Here is a 17,610-nt window from a genome sequence, read left to right as displayed (position 1 = left end):
CTCTTTGCAATGAAAAAGTAGATAACATCAACAGACAGTTTCTTATTCTTTTGCCCATCCGGGTATCAACAGCATATACTAGCTTGAACTCAATTACATTCAAAAACTTAACAACCACACACCAACACCATCTCAACTCTCAACTCTCACATCTACCTCCTGCTCTTGCCCTTACCACCCCTAGCACCATTACCGCCCTTCTTTTTAGGCCCAGCAGACCGTCCCACCTTCTTGACGCCCGCCTTCTTGACGACCTTCTTGAGGTTCAGCACCGCGCCCTTACCGGCTCTCTCGGCGCTGCCCTTCTTGTACGTCCTCTCCTGCTTGCGCTCCGCCATGGTGTCGAGCTTCTTCCTGTCCTTGTTACTCAACTTGCCCTCGTTCTTGGACTTGAGCTTGTCCCTGACGCCGTTGAGCTCGGCCCGGCCCGCCGCCTTGGCCTTCTTCTTGTCCTCCTGCGTCTCGAACCACGTGCGCTTGGGCCTCGAGCTGATCTCGTCCTCGTACTTGATCATGTTCTCGCCCTTCTTGACCTGCATCTCCATGTTCTGCAGCTGCTTCTCCTCCTTCTCCTCCTGCATGATCTCCTCAATCTCGTCCTCCAGGTCGTCGATCTCGGCCTGCCACTTGTCGGCGACCGCGGAGTCGATGATGCGACTGCTGATCTTGGCGCCCTGAGACTTGCCGGACTTGACGGCAGCCTTGACGACCTTGCGATCGGGCTCGGCAGCCAGGGTGATAGCGGTACCGCTGCGGCCGGCACGAGCTGTACGACCAACACGATGGACGTAGATCTCGGGGGTCTGGGGAGCCTCGTAGTTGATGACGGTGTCAACACCCTTGATATCAAGACCACGAGAGGCAAGATCGGTGGCGAGGAGGAAGTTGACCTTGCCATCTCTGAAGTCCTCGACACTTTGAATACGCTGTAGTTTCTGTTAGTATCATTCATTCATCTCGAGTGCCGTAAATCGTAAACATACCTGAGCCTGGTTCATGCTACCGTGCAACTCGGCGCACGACAATCCAAATAGACCAAAGATGATTCTCATCTTGTGCGCAATCTTCTTCTGTCTGAAGAAGATAATAACACGCTCAGTGTAGAGCGTCTTGCAGATGTGCAACAGATAACCCTCCCTCTTCGACTCGCGACCGGGTCTCAGACGGACGAACTCCTGAACAAGCGTACCGGCAGTCTTCTTCTGCGAATCAGCCATGATGCGCACCGGCTTGTTAAGACCGGCGCGAATGAGCTTGTCGACAGTCGAGGTCATGGTAGCGGAAAACAGCATGGTCTGGCGGGACTTGGGAAGGGTGGTGAGAATCTCGTTCAACTCGTCGGCGAAACCATCCTCAAGCATGCGATCAGCTTCATCGAGGACGAGAATCTCGATGGTGTCGACGGCGAAGCTGGCGGAGTTGCGCATGTGATCGATGAAACGACCGGGAGTGGCAATGACCACATCCGGGCGCAGGCGGAGCTCGGCCTCCTGCACCTTCAGACTGAGACCACCGACCGCCAAACAGAACTTGATGTCGGTATGGCTGGCGAGCTTGACAGCGACAGCGTGACACTGGATAGCCAACTCACGGGTGGGTGTAAGGATAACGACGCGGGTGGTGGGAACCTTCTTGGGGCGGTAGAGGAGACGCTCGAGGATAGGAACAACGAAGGCGGCCGTCTTACCGGAACCGGTGACGGCACCACCGACGACATCCTTACCCATGAGCGAGATCGGGATGGTCTTGGCCTGAATGGGCGTAGGCTTGGTGAAGCCCACGGAAGTAAGGCCGCGGAGGATGGGGCGCGAGAGGGACATCTCCTGGAACGAAGACATCTCGCCCTTCTTCTTGGGCTGATTCTCCTCCTCAGGCGCAAAGAACTCCTTCATCTTAGCCTCTTCCTCCTCATCGATACCCTCTTCGTCATCATCCGATGACTGCACATCATCAGGATGCTCGACGGCCGTAGCAACCGAGTCATCATCCGACGCATCGCCCTCCTCTTCCTCATCGCTTCCCTCCTTCTTCTCCCCCTCTTCACCCTCACTATCCTCCTCATCCTCCCCATCAACACCCCCCATCTTCGCATCCTGCTTCTCCTCCTCCTCCTCCTCCACATCAGACCCAACACCCATACCAAAAGCATCATCAGCCAACACGCCCTCCTCATCATCATCCAAATCCACATCAATCTCTTCCATGTCGTCCTCCTCTTCCTCATCATCCCCATCAACCTCCATCTTATCCTCCTCTTTTGATGCAGTAGTAGTCTTCCCCTCCTTAGCAGCCTTCCTCTCCCTCCTCCTTCTAATAATCTCATCGATATCCACAGGCTTCTTATCCCCGTTCGCGCCAGCGCCCTTCACGCCACCCTTGTGCGCGCCCTCGAACCCCCAGCCGTCGAACTCGGCGTCGACTTCGTTCTGGCCGTCGACGACGAACTGGAACTCGGTGTCCATGGCGCCGTCGTCTTCGTCTTTGGAGCCCCAGATGCCGAGGTCGGCTGCGTCGTCTTCTTTTGTTTCTGCGGCTTCGTCGTCGTCATCTTCGGTCTGTTGCTGTTTCTTGGACTTCTTGTTGTTCTTCTTCTTTTGCTTGTTCGATTGTTCGGCCGTCTTGGCTTTCTTCCTGGGTACGACTTCCTGCTCCTCTTCTAGTGGGATGTTATCTTCATTGTCGGAGATGGTGAGGATGAAATCGTCGTCGATCGCTTTGCGCTTTTGGGAGGGCGCCATTGTGATGGATGCTGTTTCAACGGTCTGGTGCCGTTGTTTGTGCTGTGGTGTTGTGTTGAAAAGAACGACGGGAACTTCAATGCTGAATGGGAATTGGTGGAATCGTCGAGATTGTACAACTGATAGCAGTTCGGTGGGGTCTTTTTTTCGTCTCTTCCTCCGCCGTAGAACGAAGGGAAACAAAAATTTGGGAAGCATGTCCCAACGGTAACTTTTTCTGCCGGGCGGTCAACATGATTGGAGGATTGGGAGACCTTATCAGTGGCAGCTGGTCGGCAGCTGAGGGGTCACAGGTACGGAGTACGTACCACTACTGTACAAAAAAAGGCCCTGACGATTTCAAGCTGGGCTTTGGAGACTCTGAAAATATCGAATCACTAGAAAAACATCCAACATGCAGTTGTGAACAGAACAAGGCCTACTTCTTCCTTACAACAATAGGACTATGGTTGTATATATCCAGAGCATATGATCTGTCATTGTTAACGCAGATTACCAGCCCGTGCTATGTGATGATAATGCAGAAGAGTCATCTGCCCCGTTCATACCCAAAATAAACGCCAGACACCTTGCCAATGGTATAATGCCAATCCTCAAACTTTCGCCTCCTAATGTCAGTTGCCCGCGGCGTATCTTCCCTTCACATGGGCCGACACATTCTCCCCAGTGTTACCGTGTGGAGAAGCTCGCCGACGCTACAGGTAAGTCCTGATCCTGCCCCTGATCATGCTGATAAGTCTCCTTCTGCTTCTGCTTCTTCTTCATCTCGGCGCGTATTCGTTCTTTCTGCGCCTTCAAGTGCGCCATCTCAACATCATCCAACAGGAATTTTTGCTCATCGATATCCCTACCACGTCCTGACGCGGATGGCCCACCTTGCAGGTAGAGAGGGTCTCGTTGATACCCGTTACCCGGCAGTTCGTGCTCAACAATGTCGTATGTAGAATGGTAATAGCCATCCTTGGTTGGTGGCAGCTCAGCATGCGCCCTTGGCTCCTCCAGCTTACGGATCGCGCCGCTTTCCATTGCAGCGTACTCCTCTGTCGATGCGTATGGTGGTAGGGGACCGTTGTTGCTGGCGCTTGGGAGATCAATATCCTCCCATGGATGCCTCCTTTCGATCGGAGATGCGGGCTCGGCTTGTAATTCAACTCCTCGGGGTGGTTTCTCAATCATGGACTCATCGGGAGGTACGGTAGGCGAAAATACAGCTGGCGTGGGCGTTACCCGGTTGGGTCCATACGAGACGATTAACGGGGGTCCTGGTCGTTGGGATTGTGAGGTTGTTGGGTTCGGGTGTGGGAACGTAGTTGGAACTGGAATGAGAGGAAGAACTGGCGTCGGAGTTGGAGCTTCAGTTGGAGGAGGGATGGTGTACTGTTCGTAGTTGTTGTAATCGGGGTAATAGCCCCCGAGAGGTGCTGCGGAGGCCGCAGGTAGCTGGGGCATTGGAGGCATAGGGGGTACTCCAAGCCGGCTGTCGAGGGAGATCGAGTCGGCAGCAGCGCGTGCGTTAAGGTCTCCCCTGGAACTTGCCCGCGGCGTTAGCGTGGGAGTGGGAGTGACGGGGTTCGGTCCGTATGACGTAGGGATTGGCTGGACAGTTTTTGCGCGGGCAGCTTCGAGTTCTCGTCCGGTGATGCTCAGGTTTTCCGTCACTCCAAGGCCGACTCCGAGTCCTCCTCTTTCCGTACTCCTCTCCCGCGCAGCTCCTGTCGCAGCATCGTGACCCAGAAATCCTTGGTTGTATGACCATGAAGGTGAATGGGGCATCACCGGAGAATGGCCGTACACATCGCTGGAACCGTTTGACCGTACATCATCATAGCCTGTTGATCCAGGATATCCGTCAAAGACTGGCTGAACCGTATCGTATAGAGGATCATCCGACGACGTTTTCGACGACGACGAAAATCCGCCAAATATCTTTTTCTCGGGACCCCTCCTTCCCTGTCTATACTCATGCTCGGCGATGGCGTTGGCCAGCTCGGCCTGCTGTTGTTTCTTCCGGCGCCTAAAGTACAAGAAGCCGGCCATGGCACCCACACCGATGCAAGCAAGTGTGATTCCAACACCCAGGGCGATTCTAGCACCGAGGGCAAAGTGGTCGTCGGGATGTTGCGGAGGGCCTGGGGATGCGGTAGAGGATACGTCGGCGAATGGCGGTAGGGTACCGAGATTCGGCTGCTCGGTCGCAGTACCAATGGCAGATTGAGTCGCGATGATGGTTGCGCTGGGGCCGATGGTGGCCGGAGGACGACTGTCGGGATCGCGGTCCTTGGCGAAAATGAAGAACTTTGGGCTTTCGGCTCTGCAATCGCCAGAATCGGCTTGAAGCTCGAACCAGCAAGGATATGTCGAAGAAAAACTCAATGGAAAGGAAGTGGTTCCATTACCAGGGGTTGCATGGTCGACCGTGAATTCTGTGAAAGGGAGAGGTCAGTCTGTCTGTCAGCAACAACCTCCGCTGCGATCGCAATGCCGCCATCAGTCTCCTGCTGGTTGGGGTTGCTTTGTTAAAGGGGAGAGCGATTCGACTTGGTTGTTGAGAAGCGACCTGTGACCCAAAGGGCTGGGCATCTTGAGGGGCACCGGGGCTTGCAGGGCTTGGTGCAGCGGGAGCCGAAAGTGCTGTGGGGAGATTGGAAGATGGGGAAGAGGGGGGGCTTGCAGTCTTGCACATGGGCGGGAGCGGTGACATTGTGCAAAGCGACGGGAGCGGAAGTGGAAGCAACCATTCTTCAATGTTTGTGAACACTCACTCTTTTCCTTCTCGGTTGAAGTGCCACACCAACAGGCGAGACTCGGCTTGTTAAAGGTCGAAGTATATGTGACGTTGATGGTGTCCAGAGAGAAGACTCGCAGTTTCTCCGTGGGAAATCCAAAGTCGGCTCCACATTGTGCGCTTGCGGTGCCCGCAGACAGAAATGAGGGAATGATGAGCAGCGTGAGCAACACCAAGAGATGAGGTCTTGATCTCGTCGTTTTCAGCGTCGTCGCACTCCAGTTCCAGGTGGCCGGCGTCTGTCGAGATGATGATGCCGTCGCCATCACCGTGGCCAAGCGAACAAAGCGAATCTCTCTTGCTGCGAATTCATTGATGTCTGCTGAGTGGACGCGGATTCGATGTTGTTGGACGAAGTGGTGATGGCAAAATACGCAAGAACAAGAGGCCGAGAACGAATGACTAGGGGTTGTGTGAACGAGTGACCGGATCGATAAACTGGACTGGCGAGTTGAGTTGAAAGTTGAGAAGGTGAGATTGACAGAGGCAAAGACTGGATGGGCACTTTGGGTTGTTCCTTCTCTCTTCAGTTGCATTCAGACCACAAGCCAGGCCTGACGGGATGTGGGCTAAATGACAGGGGGCTCCCGGCCTCCCGCTCTTTGGCGCCAGATGCCGCTAGACTTCAACCTTCCAGTCCCAAAAACGAAAAACTCTCTTTGGCTCTTTCACTGCACACAGTTCGAATGCAAGCCAAGCGCCCTGCCACACTCCGGTGGACATGTTGGCTCATGGTTTGGACTTTGGTTCGACAAACTCGAGAATCATGCATGCGCCCCTGAAACCCTTCAGCTCACAGCCTCAATCATCATCGTGGTCTGCAAGACAATTGTGACAGTGAGACAGTTAGACAGTGAGCAGCTCAACCCGTTTTCAATTACCCTTCAGTCTCTTCTTTCTTTATTCGACCTTCCTCCTTGTCTCTGGGAACTTCAAGATTCATATAACCATCCTATCCAGGCTCTGAACCAGATCGGTCATATTTTTCGATGGCCTGGCGAGCCTAGGTCGATTGGTCAACGCCTCGCTGATGACTCCGGACCAGCGCCAGAAAGAAGATTACGGTGACGTTACATAGGGAGGTCGCACAAAGACTTTCAGACAAGACTGAACCATGGGCACATGGCCGTATCTTTACGATTCCGCGGTATTGGTAGGCAGTGTCGTTTTCCTCTGGCTTCCGGAGCAATGAGATGATGATTCTCGGTACGCAGTATCGTCGAGAGCTCCTATCGAGTTACGACGAACGGTGCGCTAAACGTTGGAAAGCGGCACTAGCGCCTTCTCCGCGTCTATAGAGGCCGTTGATTGGAAGCCTTGATGACTGAAAAGGAGTCAAGATCTCAACAGGAAACGGGAACCCAACTCCACAAATATTCTCCGTTCCCGAAGACGACGTTCCGGTTCTCCTTGAGAGGTTCTGGAACTTGATGATACGGACGACGGGGCAGCAGTATGCACGTCAGCTGATAGACGCTGCTCGTTGATACATATGTACTCCGCTCCGGCGGTTGTGTACGTTTCTGCCGCGCTTATGTGCTCCTCTTCCAGGGACTACATACAGCACATCCAGATGGCGTATTCAGCCCTACAGCCGTTAAGGCGACACCTGCATCATCATCTGGCTCCCTCCCGTCTGTACAACTGACACCATCAACATCACAGGCACAATCAGGTACTTCCCCGGACAAGTCCCCAATGGAGGAAGAAAGTGATCATGTTTTCTTTATTTCGAAGATCTGACAACTTCCCAGGAGAAACTTTTACGAACACGTGCAAAGTATCGCTAGTTTTAGCGCCGGGTTCTGATGACAGCGGTCCACGCGACGGACAGGCATGCCAGGGTGAAACTCCACTGATGAACAAATATTTTCCTATTCAGTTAAGCTGTTCGTCGACCATCAAAGCCATCCTTTTCATCTCGTGCTAAATACCAGGGTACCTGCGTGCATCAAATTTTGGACCACTTCAGATTCTCTTCGTCGAAGAGACAACTCCTCTTCTCACTTCTCAGTCACCATAACTCCAGACCTCGAGATTCCGAACTTGATATAAAGTGTCTGGGTCATGGTCAGCAAAGTACCAGTTGATACGATCAAGTTCTTTCATCACTACAGCGAAGAGAGAGGAGAAATTGTTGACTTACCCGCTTCAGGACCAGGCGAACCCGACGACCCTTCCATCTGGAGGTTAATGATCCTGTAATATCATCCTCCTAGTCAGCAACCGAACCGACAACGAGAGAAACCTCACCTCGACAACAAGAACCCTCTCAAAACTCACAAATAAAGCGCCTGCCCAACATACCCCCTCCCCCACTGCGTCACCACCAGTTTCCCATCCATCCAAAACCTCACCTCCACATCCTTCCCACTCCCACCATTCCTCATATCCTTCCTAACCTCACACACAACCCTATGCCACTCCTTCTCGCTTCCATACTGCACATCCCTCGCCATAACCTGACTACTAGTATTAAACGTGTTAAAGCTAATCTTCCCACTCCCCTTCCACTCCGCCATATCAATCTCCGGCGGCCATCCATTCACAGCCGTCAGCCAAAACGCAGGCCACGTTCCCTTGGCAACGGGGGCACGGAACTCGGCGGAGAAGTCGTAGCCTGTTACAGCGCTGGAAGAAGTGATGGTGAAGTGCTGCTTGGCGTGGATGGCGCCGGATAGGTATTTGATGGGGATCTGTTTGCCGCCGTGGGTGGCGGGTTTTTGGCCGGTGACGCGGTGGGCGGTTAGGTTTAAGGTGGTGCCGTCTGAGGACGTGGTGACTTGGGATGGGGACATGCGCGCGGCACCGTTGTGGTCGGTGCCCCAGGGGTAGTTGAGGGACCAGTAGGTGTTGAAGGTGGTGGTGGAGTTGAAGGATATGGAGGGAATTAGGAGGGTCTTGGATGAGGCCAAGGTGGATGGGAAGAGACAGAGGATCGTGAGGGTTTTCAGGAGAAGGGGGAGGGGGTGGTGGATGGACTTCATCTTGGTGAGTTCCTTTGTTGGAGCCGCTGTTTTCCTGGAGAGTTGAGCGAGTTGGTAAAGACTTGTCGAGTTCGGCCGGAGTTCTTTGGGGGTTACTCCCCCTTTTAACTGAACAAACATGCCTTGTTCGACACTCACAACACTCTTGAGGGCTACCATTAAGTCGGATTGATTATAGGATGGAACGTATCACGGATGATCTTGATATTCCACCATTCACTCAAGTTACCATACCGGCCTTGAGCTTCGGCCTCAGCCTAAACTACCAGCCACACTATGACGACATTCTTCGGATAACAATACACATGGACGAAAAAATGTGCCAAAAAAAAAACTGTACTCTAATAGATAGTAGTTGACTCAATATCCGTATGTTCGTGTCACAAAATCGGACCCCTTTCTTGCTCTCCAACAGCCAACCCTAACCCTATCTATGGCTGCTGCCCACCTACACTAAGTACCTACCCTGGACTACCGCCTCCCGCTCGGGCCCTGACGTACTGGACCACTCCCCTGTAAATCCCCCGCGGTGGCGCTGAACCGGGTGACTTCGCGGGGTGTTGGCGCGAATGGGATGCCGCTGCCGTGCAGTGACTCCAACGGGCAGGCAGAAAAAAGTTGTCCGCAGATTCGCAATATCAACTTTCCCTCATGAAACCAAAAAAAGTTCCCACGACGCCGATTGACTCCTCCACGCGCCGGGTGACACAAGTCTTTTTTCTACATTTCCCACTCGACGATTCCCTCTCGACATGCCCAGGTCAGAGGCCATGATTGTATAATTCGTCCATGCATTACAAGAAGCTTGCAGTCGCTGCCGCATCAAAGAGGATAAGAACCGTGCTGCCGACTCGACTCTCTACCACCACATCCTCGCTCCTATCGCTTAGACGTTGTCTTTCAACAAGAGACTGTACAGTATCTTCAGACTCGTCAGCAGATCCACCGGCCTTCACGAACTCAAGAATACGCTCGAATCCTAGAGCCACTCCGTCCCGAGATCCTCGTCCAGCGAAGCCAACTACTCCTCTCGTCGTCAAGCTTTCGAGCAAAGATCGGCCTTCCAAGTTCAAGATCCCAGACTCGGTCTCCAAGACAGTCGCTAGAGAACTCCTTCGCAACAAATACCTCTTCTCCGAATACAGTCTCTTCTCGCCGCACCGAGGCTTTCAAAAGTGGAAGAATCACGGCCTTCTGAAGCACACCAAGATCCCCGACGACTTCTTTCGCGGCCGCATCCCTATCAAGCTCTACCCTTATCAGGTCGACGGACCTCGTTTCATCCTTGCTTCTCCTGCTCCAGAAAAAAAGGAAGCTCCTCCAGCGCCTGCAAAACCCGAGTACGGCGCCATGCGCAGTCACGTCCAGATCGTCGCCGCGCCGACGGCCGACACCCCGGGCGCATGCCTCCTCGTCCACTATGACAACCGCCGTTACGTTTTCGGTCACCTGTCCGAAGGCACTCAGCGCCTCTTCACCGAACACAAGATCCCCGCCGCGAAGCTGTCGCACATCTTCCTCACGGGCAAGACGGACTGGGCAACGACGGGCGGCCTGTTGGGTATGATTCTTACGGTTGCCGACGTTATTATAAGCGCAAAGACTGCAGTGGAGGAGGAGAACAGGCTTCGCCGTAAGAAGAACAAGCCAGATATCGTCCACGGCGGCCCTCAACGCATCGAGATCCACGGCTCCAAGAACCTCGAGCACATGTTAGCTGCTGCTAGACGCTTCGTTTTCCGGAAGGGCTTCCCGCTCGACGCTCATGAGCTCCGCGCCGATCCTAGGGCCGCAAACCCCGAGAACAGCGAGCCTGACTATGAGGATGAGAACCTCAAGGTCTGGAAGATCCCCCTTGTCGCCACAGGCATGGAGAGCCGGTCGCGTAGTAGCAGTACCGGCTCACAGAACCCGCGGAAGCGGAAGCTGAACTCTTCGGAGGAGCCCGAGGCTATGGAGACTGTGGCGGAGGAAGAGGACGGAGAGGTTGTGGAGGATGTGCCGGCGGGGCTAGAGAACGACGAGGAGAAGACCAGGCTTCTTATGCAGACGATCATCAAGCACATGTTCGACTCGGACTGGAAGGCGGACACTCTTGTAGAGCAGCCCCTACACAAGGTCAAGCTGCCGGCCAAGATTTTTGTTCGCGACGATGAAGGCAAGATCACAGTCTACAAGGGCCCATTGCCGGGGAGGGACGCCAACGTTCCCGATATCAGGGTGCTTGTGAGGGAGCCTTGGCCTGGTGCGCTCATCCACCGGTTGCCGCCTACGGACCCTTGCTTTGATTCTACATGCTACATTGTCAAGAATCATGCTCGCCGAGGCAAGTTCCAACCTGCAAACGCGCTCAAGTACGGCCTACCCAAGTGGACCTTCAGCAAGCTTGCAAAGGGCGAGAGCGTGACGGCAGAGGACGGAACTGTTGTTACCCCAGATATGGTCTTGGACCCTCCTATTCCTGGCCATGGTTTTGCTCTCATCGATGTCCGCTACGAGTATCTCCTCGATAGTCTCCTCAGGAGGCCCGAGTGGGAGAACAAGGAGATCATGGAGCATATTGATGCTTTTTACTGGATTCTTAGCCCAGAGGTCAAGGACGATTCCCGCCTGAAGGACTTCATGGCGAAGCACAACTCCTTTAAGCACATTGTTCTCGGTGAGGGAATGAACCCCAACACTATCTCATTCGCGGGCGCGTCTGGGAAAGCCATCATGATGCATCGTATGGACCCCGACCGCTTCTCCATTCCCAACCATAACAACCAGGAAGAGGCCTTACCAGCGGGTTTGGCATCTGTTGCGGAGCTGGGCAAGCCCGGCGAAAGACTACTGCTCTCTCCTACGGTCGAATTCCAGCCCAAGTTCGCCAACGCTCTCATGAACACCATCAGGCCCATCAAGGAGCTCACTTCCACCCACGCCAAGGCCTTCAACCTGGCGCTCGAAGCGCAAGAGAAGGTTTCCGACCCTGCTTTCGCCGCCCGCGTCGCCGAGTCCGAGCAAGACATTCCCAATCGGGACGCCGAGATCGTCACCCTCGGCACCGGCTCCGCCCTTCCCTCCAAGTACCGCAACGTCTCAGCCACGCTCATCCGCGTCCCCGGCTACGGCAGCTACCTGTTCGACTGCGGCGAGAACACCCTCGGCCAGCTCCGCCGCGTGTACGGCTACGCCGAAACCGACGCCATCCTCCGCGACCTGCGCGCCATCTACATCTCCCACCTGCACGCCGACCACCACCTCGGCGTCCCCTCCGTTCTCGCCCGCCGCGCCGCCGCCAACGCCGCTCTCCCCGCCGATGAGGCCCCCAAGCCGCTCACCATCATCTCCACCTCCAAATACATCGGCTTCCTGCACGAGTACAAAGACGTCGAACCTCTCGACTGGTCCAACATCAAATTCCTCACCCTCATCGGCACAGGCCGCAAACCCACCGACGACCCGTCCGGCCCTCACTCGGCCGACCTCGGCCCAGGAAACAACCACTTCAACATGCTCCCGGGCACCCTCTGCGCTTTACAACCCGCTTCCTTCCGCGGCAACCCTTCAGAAGCCCTAGAATCCCAAACCGGCCTCGCCTCCATCGACGCCTGTTTCGTAGATCACTGTCTCGGCGCCACCGCCGCCGTTTTCACCTGGCCGTCTGGTCTCAAAATCTCCTTTTCGGGGGACTGTCGGCCCTCGGATGCTTTTGCACAAATCGGCAAGGGGTCGCATTTGTTGATCCACGAGTGCACGTTTGACGATGAGCTTATTGGGGAAGCCAAGGCCAAGAAACACTCGACTGCGAGCGAGGCGCTGGATGTGGGGAGGAAAATGGGGGCGAGGAGGGTGTTGTTGACGCATTTTAGTCAGAGGTATCCGAAGATGCAGGCGCCTGTTTTGGATGAGTTGGAGAGGCAGGAACAGAGTGTCAGTGGTGGGGAGAAAAAGGGTGACAGGACGGTGGTATTGTACGCGTTTGATTATATGAAGATCAAGTTGGGCGAGTTCAAGATGGCGGAGAGGTTCTTGCCGGCGCTGAGGGAGTTGTATGGGGAGTTGGAGGAGAATGAGGAGGAGGATGGGGATGGGGCGGAGGGTAAGGAGTAAGTAAATATGGATGGTTGTTGGGCATGTTACCGGTATATAGAAGGTTGGTTGCATGGTTATAGATAGAGTGATGAAAGATTTAGGAGAATATACCCTGGTTGTCTGGATACAGATATATGGCACCTTCGATGTGTTGAGGTCTCATCGTGCACATGAGGCGAGAGCACCAAAGCTTTTCTATCATGCTGCAGGTAAAGCGAAAGCCAACGATTGGCATCACAGAAGTATCTCATCACACTCGACATTGGATGGATGGGCATCGGATTTTCAACGTCAGGTTGGGATTGTCAAATGATATAGTTACTAAGAAACAGGGACCTCTGTACTCATACAACTTGCAAACAGATGGATGACATTGAAAATACCTACCCAAAATCCCCCTAATTCCATCCACATCTGTACGCGGGATTAAAGACAAAAGAAACGATGAAAGACGAAAGAAACTCTTTACCGCCGGCGCCGATCATCTTTCCTTGTCCCTCCTAGAACTAGACGTACCACTCCCTCTCCTCTCCTCTTCTTCTCTTCCTCCACCTCCTCCACCACTTCCGCCTTAATGTCTCTTTCTCGCCAGATGCAGATGGTCCTTGATACTCAGTAGTTTCAGAGCAGTTCGTGTTAGCTCTGCATCATCGTCTGCTCTTCTATGTCTACGAGAGGAGGAGGAAGATGAAGAAGATGATGATGAGGTACCATGACGGTGGTGATTATCGCCATGACGGTCGCCTCCTTCGTGACGGTAACGCTCGCGGTCACGATGATCACGATCACGATCACGATCACCACCGTTCTTCGCCCAGTCCCTAGTATCTGTAGAAGACGAACGGGAATGTTGTTGTTGCTGTGAAGATGGGTGTGAGGAGCCATGACTGGTACTGCTCACCAGACTCTCCTCTCCTTCATGCCTGTACCTCTCACGCTCCTTACGATACCGCTCCCGCTCCCTCTGGGTCTGAGCCTCCGCTTCTTCTCTTTTAGATTTACCTCCTCCACCTCCGAGACCTCTCAAATTCAAAGCCTCAGGCACAGCACTCAAGTGACTCCACGTCGCGACGGACATGATCTCGATCTCGTTGTCTTGGTCGTTTTCGTTGCTCAAGTTAGTTACTCTCCGATCACTGCCAGTGCCAGTGACAGTGGTAAAGCTATTGCAAGTAAGCGTGGTAGCGTCGTCGTCAAATTCGCCATCGAACGACTCACTGTCCGAGTCGGAGTTATCCCATTCTTCTGAGGGGTAATCACGGGTTCGGACGAGAGCGGTGCCTGTGCCTGGGACTGTGACTGTGCCTTGGACTGGGACTGGGACGGCAGTGATCTCGTACCTGGGGGACCCATATGTACCGTATGTACGGGATACGCGGCTGGGTGCGGGTGCGGGTGAGACTTGGCTGTTGGAGAGGTTGTAAAAGGAGAGGGGGACGGTGTGTTTGGATGAGTAGGATTCTCGGTCTCTGTTTCGGGAGGAATACGGTGAAGAAGAAGTGGGAGGGCGGCGAGAGGAGGGGGAGGGGGAAGATAATTGGGGAGGGTGAAGGGAGGATGAAGAACGGTGGGAAGAAGAAGAGGAGGAGGAGGGAGGGTGACGTGAGGATGAAGAAGGAGGTAGATGACGGGAGGGTGAAGTGGAGGAGTTTCTTTCCTCAGGGACTGGCTCCAGATACCGCGACCTGCCAGTCTCCTCCTTCACAGGCAAAGTATCCTTCTCCTCGTCAAGGGGGTCTTCACCCTTACAAAAACACTCCCACTCCCTCTTCACAGCCCTCTCAGCCTTCATCATCCTTATAGACGGGCTCGGCGTCAAGTTCATGTCATAAGGATGATACGGATCAGTTCCGAGATCCGTATACAACCATTTGTCGCGCCCTTGAGGCGTTTTCTTCCACCTCAAATATTTCCGAATGGTAAAAAGCGTCAAGGCCAACTTCTTCGCCTTTTCCTTGACCACCTTTGCCCTCTCCTCACCCAGGTTCTCAATCCACGTGTCAACCAGTGGATATAACCTCGGCAACCCCCCGTCCTCTTCCGCCACATCTTTGTCGTTCTTGCACGGCGCCCTCGCAATCATGTTCGCCAACAACGCCGCCAACACCTCCTCCCCGCTGCCCGCCACAACTGACAAGTTGCAAGCAACACAGTATTCTCTGGTATTCCCCTCCCCGGACAGCTTACGCTTGGAGGGTATCGCATCCCCGAAGTACTTCTCAAACTTCCCCTTCTTTTCCGAGTCCGGAAACCACAGTGCCCCAATACCAGACATGCGCTCAACAAAATCCCTGGCTTCCCTGACCGCCTCCTCCTTTTTCACCCCGAACCTTTTGAACGGATTCTCATCATCCTCCTCCTCCTCCATCTCCCTTCGAACCCGCTCCCGCTCCCGATCCCTCCCATCCTTCGCCCTCAACCTATCATAATCCTCCTCCAACAAAAACGCCCTCACCCGATCCACCCTCTGACTCACCTCCATCTGCAACCAAAACCAGCACCAACCCAGCAAATAATGATTCAGCTGATTATGGCCCCCAAGCTCGCAATACGGCCGCCAGTTATCCATCTTCCTCATAATCCACGGCGGGATATCTCTGGAAAACATAACCATGAAGTCCTCGTGCAGGGTGCTCAGGCTCTCCATCGTCAAGAACTGGTACTTAAAGACCGGGTGCTTGCGGGGGTTTCTGTCGTCATCCAAAAACCAGGCTTGGGCGCGCAGCCAGTCCGACCGGGGGCAGATGGTGGAGGAACTGGGCGGGGGGTATTGGAGGAGGTCGGCCAGGACGAGAAAGGGGGTCCCCCAGAGGCGGAGGAGGAGGTTAGACAGGGGCCGGCTGGAGTCGTAACGGATTAGGTCGGGGTATTTTGAGGGTTCGTAGAGGTACTGAACGTGGGACAAGACGAGGTGGTTGTTGTCCTTGTCAAGGAATGCCTTGTGGTAAAGGGGGTTGGGACGAGAGGTTTCGCCTTGGAGGCAAGAAGGGGGGTCGGGGTCTGGGAAATGGTCGCGGTGGCGTTGATGGCGGTCTCTGTCTCTGTCTTTGTCGCTTTCTCTGTCTATGTGTCTGTCTCTCTCTCGCTCTCTGTCTCGTTCTCCGTCTCGATCTCTATCATCCCTATGATCTCTTGTCGATTTCGACCGAGAAGAGTGAGAGGGCCGTGACGAGGAAGAATGCTTGCGGTCGGAGTCTTGGGGACAGGGCATCTTGATGACGTTGCGTTAAAGTCTTTCGGGTTTCCAAAAGTGAATGGTCAATAGGTTATCGAGAGTGAATAGCTGATGATGCTGTTTGATGCTTGCTTTAGAATATTCGAGTGCCTCGACGTACTCTGTAGAAAAAGGGATCTCTCGAGTATTTATCCCAACATGATCGAGTTGATTCTCGATAGTGCTGGGTACAGGTAGACATCGCATTGTCGGAATTTACTGGAGCTGTTCGTATACCAGCCGTCCTGTGGTAGATTGCCTTTGAGTCCTTTTCACCTGTCGGTTTTTTGTTGGCCGTGATCAGAACAAAGAAATTATTCGCTACATGCGAGAATACATTGTTAGCTTCACCCGCCCACCATTTGGTCATGCCAGAGAAAGAGTCTTACCAAGGCATGCAACGGGCAGAATATCGAAAGCACTCAGGGTGTGTACGGTCTACTTGTTCATTGTGGTCTGTTAACTGAACAGCGTATTTCTTCGATGACGTTACCTGGACGGCGGGAAGTACCGCTTTGAAATTGTATTTGCCGAAGTCGTTTGGACTCACAAAGAGAGATATCGATCTGACGTTGGCTGACTGTTATAGGCAGCCAGACGTCTGTCGACTACCAGACTTCGCCGGACATCTTGTAACCGATGTTGACATCCAAGCAACCCTCATCCTTTCCGTCAGGTGAATGCAACGGAATACAGGTCGACGGCTGAGTATGTGGATGTTATTTAGTTGCAAGAGGAAGAAGTCCCCGGAACTCGCCAGGCTCTGTGGACCGGTTTATAGTATGCAGGAGGGGTGAAGGCATCGTGGCTTTTCTGTGCAGCACCCAGTGCACCTGCAATACCCGTGGCAGGCGTGCCTGACAGGACAATTAGTTCTTTCGGACCGTGCCTTCCTACAATATTTGTGATATGAATGGAAACTCACAGTCATAGAAGGCTGTCCATCTCCCAGAGCAGGAACTACCAAGGCACGGGAACAGGGTTTCTTTTTTTCTTTTTTTTTTTCCCTTTTCTTTTTGAGGTGGTCTATTCGTACTGTCAGAAAGGTCTTACCAGACTGTACCCCACCCACCCTATGTACCTTTCATTAGCCACAGCAGGGAACTGCGACATTAACTGCGACCGCGACAGCAACTGCGACACCGATTGCACTTTTTGCAACTACGATCGCAAATGCATTCCGACCGTGGCAGCGATAGAAATTCTAATAGAAGTAGCCTTGCGACAACGATACTAAATGTCGCAGTTCAATTTCAATCGCTGTTTCAATCGCTGCTGTGGTCATAATTCAATCGTGGTCGCAGTTGCATTGCATCTCAGTGCTGTAGTCACTGTCGCTGTCGCTATCGCAATCGCTGTCAGAGTATTATAGTCTTCTGGGCGCAATTCCAATGACGAGGTACATGGTCAAATTTGGAGCGATGAAAATGGCCATTTTTTATTGGCTGGACCGGGTGGAGTACAGTCCGGTAAGACCTTTCCGACAGTACGAATAGACGACCTCTTCTTTTTTTATCCCGTGGGAAGTGTACCATCTGTATCATCGAAAGATTCGCCCTCAGCGACCTATTCCCTACACCACGGACACTCAAACAAAATATCACCAGATGATGAGATAAGATGGATTACTCACTTACCTGTCAAACAACCTCCCACGCTTTCACCCAGTGTTGTCCACTGTGTAGATCATATTTATTCTGACATCTTCCCGATGCCCTAGACCTAAACCTAGTTTTCTCAACCACCACCTCACCAGCATCTGGTCGGAACAGCATGTAGTGTAGTCAACCTAGCCAACGTCGGTCCGTA

At 53.5% G+C, this 17,610-nt stretch overlaps 5 protein-coding genes across 5 annotated transcripts; 1 reads left to right on the top strand and 4 right to left on the bottom strand.

The window, feature by feature from the left end:
* Positions 1-152: 152 nt before the first annotated feature.
* B0H65DRAFT_430326 (ATP-dependent RNA helicase drs-1) lies at positions 153-2,738 on the bottom strand (the record flags this gene model as incomplete). Its single annotated transcript, XM_062824874.1, has 2 exons — positions 153-926; positions 984-2,738. The coding sequence occupies 2 exons, from the start codon at positions 2,736-2,738 to the stop codon at positions 153-155; spliced, it is 2,529 nt and encodes an 842-aa protein (XP_062679548.1).
* A 207-nt stretch (positions 2,739-2,945) lies between these two features.
* Positions 2,946-6,170, bottom strand: B0H65DRAFT_472983 (uncharacterized protein). The gene is made up of 2 exons (XM_062827170.1): positions 5,501-6,170; positions 2,946-5,161 (listed from the first exon to the last, which is right to left on the bottom strand). The coding sequence occupies exons 1-2, from the start codon at positions 6,057-6,059 to the stop codon at positions 3,408-3,410; spliced, it is 2,313 nt and encodes a 770-aa protein (XP_062679547.1). The 5' UTR covers positions 6,060-6,170; the 3' UTR covers positions 2,946-3,407.
* A 1,363-nt stretch (positions 6,171-7,533) lies between these two features.
* On the bottom strand, positions 7,534-8,510 carry B0H65DRAFT_510713 (concanavalin A-like lectin/glucanase domain-containing protein; the record flags this gene model as incomplete). The annotated part of the gene is made up of 3 exons (XM_062828428.1): positions 7,534-7,583; positions 7,670-7,722; positions 7,831-8,510. The coding sequence occupies 3 exons, from the start codon at positions 8,508-8,510 to the stop codon at positions 7,534-7,536; spliced, it is 783 nt and encodes a 260-aa protein (XP_062679546.1).
* A 642-nt stretch (positions 8,511-9,152) lies between these two features.
* Positions 9,153-12,711, top strand: B0H65DRAFT_264733 (uncharacterized protein). Its single transcript, XM_062822672.1, has one exon. The coding sequence runs from the start codon at positions 9,300-9,302 to the stop codon at positions 12,603-12,605; it is 3,306 nt and encodes a 1,101-aa protein (XP_062679545.1). The 5' UTR covers positions 9,153-9,299; the 3' UTR covers positions 12,606-12,711.
* A 172-nt stretch (positions 12,712-12,883) lies between these two features.
* On the bottom strand, positions 12,884-16,195 carry B0H65DRAFT_264728 (uncharacterized protein). The gene is made up of 2 exons (XM_062822671.1): positions 16,191-16,195; positions 12,884-16,122 (listed from the first exon to the last, which is right to left on the bottom strand). Exon 2 carries the CDS (start codon positions 15,796-15,798, stop codon positions 13,159-13,161), a length of 2,640 nt encoding a protein of 879 aa, XP_062679544.1. The 5' UTR covers positions 15,799-16,122; positions 16,191-16,195; the 3' UTR covers positions 12,884-13,158.
* Positions 16,196-17,610: the final 1,415 nt, after the last annotated feature.

This window comes from Neurospora tetraspora (assembly GCF_033439725.1).
Source record: "Neurospora tetraspora strain CBS 560.94 chromosome Unknown B0H65scaffold_6, whole genome shotgun sequence".
NCBI classification, from domain to species: domain Eukaryota; kingdom Fungi; phylum Ascomycota; class Sordariomycetes; order Sordariales; family Sordariaceae; genus Neurospora; species Neurospora tetraspora.
Note: the sequence above shows the minus strand (reverse complement) of the source record. Positions and strands in the feature narration are given on the sequence as shown.

Excerpts from the sequence above, each read along its gene's own strand:
- B0H65DRAFT_472983 (XM_062827170.1), bottom strand. The coding sequence starts at position 6,059 with ATGCAACTGAAGAGAGAAGGAACAACCCAAAGTGCCCATCCAGTCTTT. Across the intron at positions 5,162-5,500 it reads TTCAACCGAGAAGGAAAAGA|AATTCACGGTCGACCATGCA; the intron begins GTGAGTGTTCAC and ends TCCCTTTCACAG.
- B0H65DRAFT_264733 (XM_062822672.1), top strand. The coding sequence starts at position 9,300 with ATGCATTACAAGAAGCTTGCAGTCGCTGCCGCATCAAAGAGGATAAGA.
- B0H65DRAFT_264728 (XM_062822671.1), bottom strand. The coding sequence starts at position 15,798 with ATGCCCTGTCCCCAAGACTCCGACCGCAAGCATTCTTCCTCGTCACGG.